The 10,937-nt window shown below is 47.5% G+C and overlaps 2 protein-coding genes across 2 annotated transcripts; both read left to right on the top strand.

Annotated features, from left to right (window-relative positions):
• Positions 1-504: 504 nt before the first annotated feature.
• mynn (myoneurin) lies at positions 505-7,055 on the top strand. The gene is made up of 8 exons (XM_084474937.1): positions 505-545; positions 1,483-1,766; positions 2,282-3,375; positions 3,630-3,789; positions 4,040-4,218; positions 4,501-4,587; positions 4,859-4,984; positions 6,140-7,055. The coding sequence occupies exons 2-8, from the start codon at positions 1,501-1,503 to the stop codon at positions 6,535-6,537; spliced, it is 2,310 nt and encodes a 769-aa protein (XP_084331063.1). The 5' UTR covers positions 505-545; positions 1,483-1,500; the 3' UTR covers positions 6,538-7,055.
• A 62-nt stretch (positions 7,056-7,117) lies between these two features.
• On the top strand, positions 7,118-10,783 carry lrrc34 (leucine rich repeat containing 34; the record flags this gene model as incomplete). Its single annotated transcript, XM_084475684.1, has 10 exons — positions 7,118-7,146; positions 7,384-7,493; positions 7,598-7,662; positions 8,021-8,107; positions 8,370-8,498; positions 8,639-8,734; positions 9,008-9,162; positions 9,835-9,990; positions 10,302-10,428; positions 10,580-10,783. The coding sequence occupies 10 exons, from the start codon at positions 7,118-7,120 to the stop codon at positions 10,775-10,777; spliced, it is 1,152 nt and encodes a 383-aa protein (XP_084331810.1). The 3' UTR covers positions 10,778-10,783.
• Positions 10,784-10,937: the final 154 nt, after the last annotated feature.

The following is a 10,937-nucleotide window of genomic DNA, read 5'->3' as shown; positions in this document are numbered from 1 at the left end:
TCTCACCCTCACCCCACGAACTAGTTAGTGATCTAAGGAAGGTACATACGATGGATAGCTGTAGCATAAACGGATAAATTGCGCCATCTGCTGGCATACAAATATTTTGATTTATAATTTTGGCTCAAATTTATGTTTTCTCATCAGTAATCTCCAGAATATTATTACGCATTCACCAGCTCTGGTAATCTTCTTTAATTCATAAAAATAAGTCATAAAATTGCATTTAGACAGAATCACAAATTGATAATGGCTTGTTTGGGAAACACACATTTATGACCCCTTTCTGGTGTTTGGGCGTACACTTTATACAATTATGACCCACAGAAAATTAAAGAGAAAATCAATATGACGTTGAACATTAACGCACCGATTTGTTGTAAAAGTTAAACCAACTAACCGACCCAGTCAGACCACAAATTCACCAGTGGGTCTCCCTACCACACGTCCCTGTTTACTGTATCTTTAAACCACGTTCATTATCGCGAGACTTCTAGATGCTCTGACGAAACCGAAAAATGGCTGCCCAATGAGGATATTAAAAGGTACTTTTCTATATATAAATATCACTTGACATGTATATCACGCGTTTGAATACATTCTGTCTAGATTGCAATCACATATTCTCTTTTATGTTTTCGGATTGTTTTTGAAGCGATTTAACTCATCAAATGGCTGCTGGTACGAAACCTCGTCCAACCTTCGAAATAAGAGCACAATGTTTTGCGCGCTTTCCATGTGTCGAATATATTTTTACATTAACAAAGCATTCTTACGCACAATGCTTATGTGCATAAGTTATCTAATGCACACACACAACTATATAAATAGTTCAATATGAGTATACCTAGCATACATGTCTTCAAATGTATCAATAATTAGTACACGACAGCACTCTTACGTTAGCAAACAACCCACTCCGTTGAGGCCCGATAACCGGTCGAGCTTTTATTTTTAAAAAGCGACATTTCAGTATTGGCTGCATTGATGAAGAGCTTTTACGTTGAGGATTTGGATTGCGCAAATACAAGGGCTTTTGTGTTACTAATTTGCTTACATCAAATAAGCATTTGCTTATTATTGGTAACATTTGATAAACATTTAGACTGGTACATAACGATGTAACATCAAATCACTTTTAAAGCTTTTTCATATGTTCTAGTTGTAGAGGTGAATTAACTAACATTACTTTGCAGATATATAATACATAAATAATAACAAAATAAAAAAAATGCTATAGTCTGTATAGGCTTATATTTATATTTATACCGTACATATAAATGCTTTTAAAATATTTTTCTTACACTTAGAGGTTCAAATATTTGATCTAAATAGTTAACATTCATTTGTGTTGTATTGTCATCTGTTGCTGTGAGTTGCTCCTTCTAACCCAATGCTGTTGCTCTTCAGTACAAAGTTCAGCTCTTAATCATTCAATCACTCCTTAATCTCAATTGTTTGCACATCTCTTCTCACCATCAGCGTCTCCAGGCAACAACGATGGTGCACAAAATGAGTCACGGCCGACTCCTGCTGCAGCGCCTCCTGCAGCAGCGGGAGATGGACTTCCTGTGTGACATCACCGTGGCAGTGAGCGACGTGGAGTTCCGGGCGCACCGCAACATTCTGGCTGCGTTCAGCGAGTATTTCTCCTCCCAGACAGAGAGGGGCCCGGGGCTGACCACCCTGGACCCCGACAAGGTCAGCCGCTTCGCCCTAGAGAAGCTTCTGGAGTTTGTCTACACGGGCCACATGAGCCTCAGCCGGTAAGGACGAGGGACGGAAATGATCATCTCCAAGTGGATGGTTGAACATCAAATGTCTAAACATCCGGTTGTACTAATTATAGTCATGCAGCAGAATTTTAGATGGGCTACCACAAGGTTCTGGGATTGCAACAGAGACGGGAGTCCACACATGATAGAAGAATCAATTAAGATATTTATTAGAAATAATAGAAGAACAGGTCATCTGTATAGTCTGTGGTGAGTGCAGTGCACCGATGAGTGGAAAGTGTGCTGTCGAGGTGTCGTTTGTTGTAAACACAACATAAAACCAAACAAAAGACTCGAGTCCAAAAAGGCAACGCGCAAACCATAAGCCAACCCACCTGTGTGGGAAGAGAGTGATACTGCCTGCTGTGGACCACCTCATGAAGCCTGCAGGCCTCAGGGTCCTCTGGAGCTTTGAGCTGCCGAGGGATCGGAGTCCCGTAACGATCGTCCTCCACACTCCAATGATGTGTGCTTAAAGTGATGTGAAGCCTGCGCTGTCGTTCCAGAGACCGGCTGGCGGACGTGCGCGGAGCGGCCGTGTTCCTGGGCATGCCGGAGGCCACGCGCTACCTGGAGGAGAACCCAGAGGGGCTGGAGAAGGAGTACGACCCCACCTGCTCCTCTCCCCCGCTCAGCCCGGACCCCCAGGCCGGAACCTCCCTCTTCTCCGACGGCGAGGACCGGGAGGGGAACGAGAAGGAGGACGACGAGGACGAAGACGGCGGGAAGGAAGGCGCCGGAGGCCGCTCGGCCTTTGCGGCCCGGTGGGACGCCCCGGAGCCCCTGGGCAGGAAGAGGGGCCGCAAGCCCAAGGTCTACAGCGACTTCGAGACCACCACGCCCACCAGCGACCCTGAGGACACGCCGGTGAGCCGAGGCCACCAGGGGAGGGGGCGGGGCCGGGGGCGGGGCAGGGGGAGGGGCCGGCCCCGGGGAAGAGGCAGGGCTGCGGCCGCGAGCCGTGAGGCCATCGTCGGGGACGGCGGCGTCGGCGCCGCGAACGACAACGACGCGGACGACGACGACGCGGACCCCTCAGAGTCCCGGAGCTCCCCTCCGGCCAAGAGGGGGCGATGGGGGGTCGGCGCGGGGAGGGCCGGCAGACCGAGGGGGCGAGGCAGAGGCAGAGGCAGGGGCCGGGGGCGAGGCAGGGGTAGGCCGGCCCTAAGCCGTGTAGGCCGCGACGAAGAGGAGGAGGAGGAGGAGGAGGAGCAAGATGAAGAGGAGGAGGGCGGGGGGGGCAAGGAGGGAGGGGAGGAGGGGGGCGAGGGTGAAGGGACAAACGACAACAACAACGTTAACAACAGCGACAGCAATGTCGGCAAGAAGGAGGAGCTGGAGGAGAGCAACGCGGGGCTGGACTACGGCGACAGCGACTGGGTGCCGGACCCCGACGCGTCGGGGAGGAGGAGCCACAGCCCAGAGGACAAGGAGCGCAAGTCGGTGGCGTGCACCGAGTGCAGCCGTCTGTTCACGGAGGCCAGCAGCCTGCGGCGGCACATGAAGATCCACCGCGGGCTGAAGCCCTTCAAATGCCTGTTCTGCTCCAAGACGTTCCGACAGGCCACGCAGCTAAAGACGCACCTGCGCGTACACACAGGTGAGACAACGGGGGTGGGGGGGGGCGGCAATGGACCGTCTTCACCTAGCGGCCGTCTTGGTTCTAAACGCTTGCATTGGGGGGGGGGGGGTGGACCTGAATGTGGAATTATGGATGGTTATTATCATGACATTGATGAGCCGGTAGGGGCTACGTCTCTTGCTTACTGCGGACATCGTGGTTCGAACGCAGAACCGTTCGGCTGACATTCAAACAACCTCACCCCTCCTTTTTTCTCCCTCTTTCTATGGCAGGAGAGAAGCCATTCATCTGCACCCAGTGTGACAAGTGTTTTGCCCAGAAGTGCCAGCTGATCGCCCACTGTCGCATGCACCACGGCCAGGAGAAGCCCTTTGGCTGTGAGCACTGCGGCCTGAAGTTCGCCACCTCCTCCAACTACAAAATGCACATCAGGTACAGTCTGTTCCATTGGTGTGTGTGTGTGTGTGTGTGTGTGTGTGTGTGTGTGTGTGTGTGTGTGTGTGTGTGTGTGTGTGTGTGTGTGTGTGTGTGTGTGTGTGTGTGTGTGTGTGTGTGTGTGTGTGTGTGTGTAAGGGGTTAGATTCCTATTAGAAAATGTGACTGGTCACATCATTTGGCTCTGAAGCACCTCACTAAAAAAACTTCTTCAATCTAATATTTCAATATGTTTCCCAATATGAAGACTGCACAGCGGGGATAAGCCTTACGTGTGTGACGTGTGTGGCCAGACGTTTGCCCAATCCAGCACGCTGACCTATCACAAGCGCCGCCACACGGGGGAGAAGCCCTACCAGTGCGACACCTGTGGCATGTCGTTCTCCGTCTCCTCCTCCCTCATCACGCACACCCGCAAACACACAGGTGAGAAACCAAGCGTTACTCCGCCCCTCTCAGTTTCTTCTATAGCACAGTAGGACTTACAAAGAGGATCATACAATTAGTGAAATTACACTGTTAACCTGTATCTTGGCATGTAGCAATGCATGGAAATGAAAGATGTATATGATTACTAAATACATACAAATCATACTTATCTAATTTCCCCACACATCATAGCCTAAAAGCTCCAAGAAAGACCCCTAATTGGTCAGGTCACTGGGAAGAGACTGGAGAAAGATGTTGATGCGTGTTTCTGTGTGCCAGGTGTGACCCCGTACAAGTGCTCTCACTGTGATGCCAGCTTCATGACGTCGTCGGAGCAGAAGAAGCACGTTCGCAGGCTTCACCCCGGTGAGTTCCAGCTCCAAACGTCATATGAACGACGAATGAGCTAAATTCCCCCAAGCACACAGATTCTAAGTTTTAGTCATTTTGTCGACTTTGTCGTTCCTGTCTTTGAGTATTCCTCGACCAACAGATGAACTAACTAGATTGTGTGTGTGTGTGTGTGTGTGTGTGTGTGTGTGTGTGTGTGTGTGTGTGTGTGTGTGTGTGTGTGTGTGTGTGTGTGTGTGTGTGTGTGTGTGTGTGTGTGTGTGTGTGTGTGTGTGTGTGTGTGTAGAGGGGAACCCGAGCGTCCAGTGTCTGCTGTGCGGGAACCGCTTTGCCAGTGTGAAGAACATGATGAAGCACCAGAAGAAGGCCCACGCAGACGAGGTCCGCCACCACAAGGAGAGAGCACGTGCAGGTCAGCAACGCAAGGAGACTTTTATTGTGAAATATGTTTGGTATACCCTATTGTTATTTGGAAACATCCGCTTTTTTCAAGTCTATATACTGCCTCCGTCATCTCTGCTCCACGCTTCCCGACTCGGGTTGATAAAGTAATTTAAAAAAAAAAAAAAAGATTGCTAATTTTTTACAAAATGCATATTGTAAAAAAATAAACCCTGACTGGGATGCACGATTCTGGTGCGTGATACGCATTTTAAGTCTAACTATTTGAAATGTTTTCAAAGTGATTATTCCTAAACGCAGACACGCATATATCAGACATGCTTTTTATTACATTCTTATTGTACAAGTACACAAGAGCCTCAAACCACACACATAGCGGCAACAATACAATATAAAGTAAATAGATAGATAGAATAGATAGAAAATAGAAAATATATAAAATAACTAAGAAAGAGAAGTAAAAATAAGTAACAGAAGTGTAAACAGAATGTAAAGTGATCAAGTGGTAGTGGTACAGCCACGGTTGATTCTAACCCTGTATACACACTGCTGTACGTGCTATAGGCCAAAGTTAACGTCTGTGTGTTAACTGTGTTTATAAAATCGGCAATTTAAATCAAGCGATCTGATTGGTTCCTAACTGTTGTATAATGAGCACATAGACACAGCTGTGACTCGCATTCAGTTTACAGAGTTCCGTATCACTCCGCGCCTAACTTGAACTGGTGTTTATTTATATATAAAAGCAATAGCATAGTTCACTGCAGCCTACAAATATGTTGATTGCTGGAAAGGGTGGAAATGTTGTAAAGCAATAGGCACACGGTGAGTGAACTGCTCGAAAGTACGCTAAATTGCCGGCGACCCAAGCTACCATCTCTAGCCTTCTCCCTGAAGGACGCTACAGTGTGTTGCATAGCAACTGCCGCATACTTTGCAGGCAGCCAGGAGGGACTACATTTTTGGTTTCGTTAAAAAAATGCTTTTCCGACTTTTTCAAAATTGAGGGTGTCTATGACTTTCATTTCGCCGTGAGCACATTCCACAGCCTGTTGTGATCTATTGCTTAAATACACACTGCTGTACATGCTGTAGGCCAAAGTTAACATCTGTGTGTTAACTGTGTATGTGTCTGTATCCCCCCCATCCCCTGACCCCTGTGCAGTGCTGTACCTGGCCTCCAGCCACCCGGTGGCCTTCGTCCAGAGCAAGCTGCCCCAGAGCAGCAAGGCCCTGCTGGGCGTCTCGGACGGCGGACCCCCTCACCACGACCCCCAGACCCCCAAGGTCACGCTGGGGGTCCTCCCGGCGCAGTGCTTCAAGGTAGAGCAGACGGACACGGTCATCACCACCACCACCACCACCGGCGGCGACCCCGGCCTAGACTCTGTAACCTTTGAACCCAGCCAGGACACCCAAACCACCACCATCAGCTCGGACGCACTGCACGCGCTGGTGGAGCAGCTGCGGCCGTCCTCGCCGCCCCAGAGTGTTCAGGAGATCGTGATCATCCAGACCCTGGACAACGCAGAGGCCGGGGCCTCCATACAACAGCAAGACTGACTCTGCATGCGTCTCGCTACGTCAAACCACTGAATTTTAGTTTTAGTTTTTATTTTCCAATACACATGTAGGCCACATGGATGTGTGGCCCTGGCCAGTTCTTAGCTGAATCTGTTCTGTTGCTAACCTGCAGCTATCCCAGTAGCATTGCTTGATTGATATTTAGCAGTCAAATGTTTTTTTTCTTGCCGAGTTGGAAGATCATGTAAGAAAAATTAAAAGCTGGATCACTCTTTAAACTTTTAGGAGTGAGTTCTGCGAGTAATTGTTCACTAGACATGTTGGTTAATTTCAAGTTCAAACCTTACGTTCAGCCTCTTCGTCGGGTCATTGTAGGCCTATGTGAGTAGAGAGATTCATAGTGCATCTCGTGGTCAGTTTTGTACAAAAAAAGGTTTATTCTGTAAATGAATTGCAATAATACGTTAATTAGCCGATTGCCTTGGTAATGCATAACCACATTTGCGTTTGTCATCTGCTTTTGAGTCGGCTGCTGAGGTTTGGTCTATTAAAATGTAAAACATGTCTTGATTGTTCTACCCTGGCCTGCGTTCTGTTGCCATAGCAACCCCTCTGCAGCATGTCCGTCCCGTTGCTCTACAGCGCTCTGTGCGCCCAGCTCCATATTCCTCTTAACCCTTACATTTTAGAAGTTTTAACAGATACAGCGACGACGTAAGAGAATACTTTTTACTTTTGATAAAATACTAACTTTTACATTTTTAGCATCACCGATTTGGCCCCCTATATACCCCGGGGGGGGGGGGTGGTTCGTGCTGCGTTTGTGTATTCAACTTGGTTAAATCGCCAAATGTAGCAATAGCTGTGTTTGTATGTGTTTGATAGAGATGTTACAATCAAGCTGACGGGGAACGATCGTCTTAAACGGGTACAAAAACTGAGCGACGACGATATACGAGTCCTCTCGCGATGTTTCCGCAACACGGGAGCAACAGGTAAATGAATGTATAGACATGCTGCCCAGCAGTGAGTGAACCAACCAGTATGTAACCGTAGACATTAACCCTGGTCTGCTCTTATGATGTGTTTTAAATGGCAGGTCTTGACGTAAGGTACAATGATATCTCTGACGAGGGAGCCAGACACCTCGCTTACCTCATACAAGTAAGAGTGGTACATTACAGCATGAGTTGTTTTCAGATACAATGATTTAATCTATAACTATTCTCCACTTAAGCCTAAGAAATAGACCTATGTATACTTTCTTATGTTTTCTTTCTTAAGAAAGTCCTACAATAGTTTGGTATAACATGTGTTTTGGACTACGAAAATTTAATTTTAGAAATTTTAGAATATTAAAAACTTTTCTGCTGCACCCATAATATTTCTGGTAAGCCAGAAAAAGATTTACACTTTACAATTGACACACAGTTTATTATTCATTTCCGTTAGTGATCAGTTTAATTCCTGTGCGGGTTACCTAGTGCTATTGATGGTTTAAGAGGGGTTTTAATTTTGCCAGGATGCGACATCTACTCTGCGTTTTGTGGACCTCATGGGTAACAACATACACACTGACGGAGCTGAAACACTCGCCAAGAGCCTGCGCGTGAGTACACACGCACGCACGCACGCACGCACACACACACACACACACACACACACACACACACACACACACACACACACACACACACACACGGTTATTTGTATGAATGTGTCTGCAGAAGGACAATAGTATTTAAACTAGTTTGAATATTAAATTTAATTTCTCTCTCTCTCTCTCTCTCTCTCTCTCTCTCTCTCTCTCTCTCTCTCTCTCTCTCTCTCTCTCTCTCTCTCTCTCTCTCTCTCTCTCTCTCTCTCTCCAGCACAACCAGCGTCTCCTTTCTGTCAGACTGACAGGGAACAAGATGGGTAACAGAGGAGGAATGTGTTTTGCCAGCATGCTCCAGATCAACCACACTCTGCAGGAGTTAGACCTGGCCGAATGTGACCTGGTACTGTGCACATACACACGCACGCACGCACGCACATGCACACACACATACAGCCTCCTACTGTCAAAATGGTGGACACAAGGACACATTTTGGTCATTCTTTTATTTGATGTGTGCGTTTGGTTTGTCTGTGTGTGTAGGGTACTCAGTGTGTTATAGCCTTCGCCATCGTGTTGAAAAGCAACTCCAGCCTTCTCTCTCTGAACATCTCCAGACCCTTACTCTTCAGTCGACAGGTACACACAGCGCTCCTGTCAGGCATGGGTACACACACACACACACACACACACACACACACACTCTTAGTGGTATCTTTTTACTGCATCATAACCACACCCACGTCCACCTGTCACTCTTTACTTTTTTTTTTTACTACTATGATATCTATGTAGATATTTATTTATTGTCCCATTTTAAACAAAGTCATCATCTCCTTCATAACCGTCCTGCATCTTGCTGTCCTGCGCCCACATGTGATGAGTTATACGGTACGTTGCTCCCTGCATCAGGACGAGACGGCGGTGCACCTGTCGGCCATGTTGAGGTTGAACCAGACTCTGCGGGAGCTCCACCTGGGCAAGATGGCCTTCACCAACTCTGGAGTGGAGAGGCTAGCCGAGGGGCTGAGAGCCAATCACAGCCTGCGATACCTGGACCTGCGCTGGTGCGGACTCACCCCTGGTCTCAATCCCTGTGACAAAGTGCATGATTACGTATATATATTACACGCTATAGATGCCAAATTGGTTCATCGTCCTGTGCACATTAATTTTACAACGAGCAGCAGCCCAGGAGATGAAACAAGGCAAGGCAAAGCAAGACAACTTTATTTATATAGCACTTTTCATACACAAGGCAGACTCAAAGTGCTTCACGTAAAAACATTGTCATACAATAAAATGAAATAATGAAATAAAATAGATAAGTAAAAGACAACAAGAAAAAAGCATTGTAGAAAGTGCCATGTATAGGTTGCCATGTATGGTTTAGCAGAAAGCTAAAGCAAACAAAAGTATTCAGTATCAATGGTTTATGTAGAGGAAGCATATCAGTTATATACTTTTGGCCCTAAACCATGTAGGGATTTATAGGCGAGCAGCATTTTAAAAAGCATTTTTTAAATCAATTCTCTGACATACAGGGAGCCAATGTAACAACTTAAGAATTGGTGTAATGTGTTACACCAACACACTTACATTTCCAGCTAACAGCCAACAAGTAAATATAAATAAGAATGCACTGAGTTCTACTTGTTTGAGTAAAAACCTTCTGTCCATTTTCAGTTCATCTTGTTATGCAGGCCTAATGATTGATGAGCACTCCTGTGTTTCCATAGTAACCAAGTGTCTAGCGACGGTGCACAAATTCTGTCGGGGGTTCTGAAGAGCAACAGCGCCCTGCAGATCCTGGACCTGTCGTCCAATCGGATCGAAAACGAGGGCGCAGCGAGCCTCAGCGAGGCCATCGCTTCTCCCGCCTGTGGCCTCGAGGCGTGAGGCACACACACACTCAGACACACTCACATATATGTAAACACACAGGCACGCACCACACCAACATACATAAACACACAAACAAACACACACACCCAATAACGTACATAAAAACACACAGGCACGTGGACACACACACACATTATATACGTGTGCGTGTATGAATGTGTGTATGTGTAGGGTTGTGACGCTTGTATGAGTGAATAGGGCTCCAAAGCCTCCAATTCATTCTACAATTACAGGGGTAGTTTAAAGCTAATTTAAATCAAGAATCATCTCTTCTAGACCGCCTCTCTCTTTCTTCTCCCAGGCTCGCCATAACCAATAACAACATAGGAAGCCCGGGTCTGCTGGCTTTGGCGCAGGCTATGGAGGCTGACAGCACGCTAACCCACGTCTACATCTGGGGAAACCATCTGCATGAGCCCGTCTGTCAGGTGAAACACAATCACAAACACATACATTCACGTATAAACAAATATATACACACACACACACACACAAACTTTACAAAAACTACCCCATATAAATGCTCACACAACAGTCCCCAACACAAACGCACTATTCACCATTTCTCACCTGGTTCAGGCGTTCAGCGAGCTGATGGCGAGCGGCCGGCTGGTCCCGGGTCACACGGACGTGAGCCCGTACGAGGTGGACGGGTGTGTGCGTCTGGCCGAGGTCTTCCACGGCCTGAGGCGACACTACTACTGGACACCCAGCGACGGGGGCGACGGCGGCCCCTCCACCAACGCTGCCCTGGCCCTCACCGCACACACAGCCTGACACACCCCCCCGCTACGCCAGAATACCCGGGTAGGATGGGAGGCCACCAGTCACCAGGCCTCAACGCCCCCACCCTGGAAGAAGGACTTTACTGTCGTCGTATCAGAGATAACGACCATTGATACTTTTTGGCTGAATAAAAACAATAAATCTTGACACC

This window comes from Micromesistius poutassou, assembly GCF_964030765.1.
Source record: "Micromesistius poutassou genome assembly, chromosome: 11".
NCBI classification, from domain to species: Eukaryota; Metazoa; Chordata; class Actinopteri; order Gadiformes; family Gadidae; genus Micromesistius; species Micromesistius poutassou.
The sequence above is the reverse complement of the archived record's forward strand: the minus strand, read 5'-3'. Positions and strand labels throughout refer to the sequence as shown.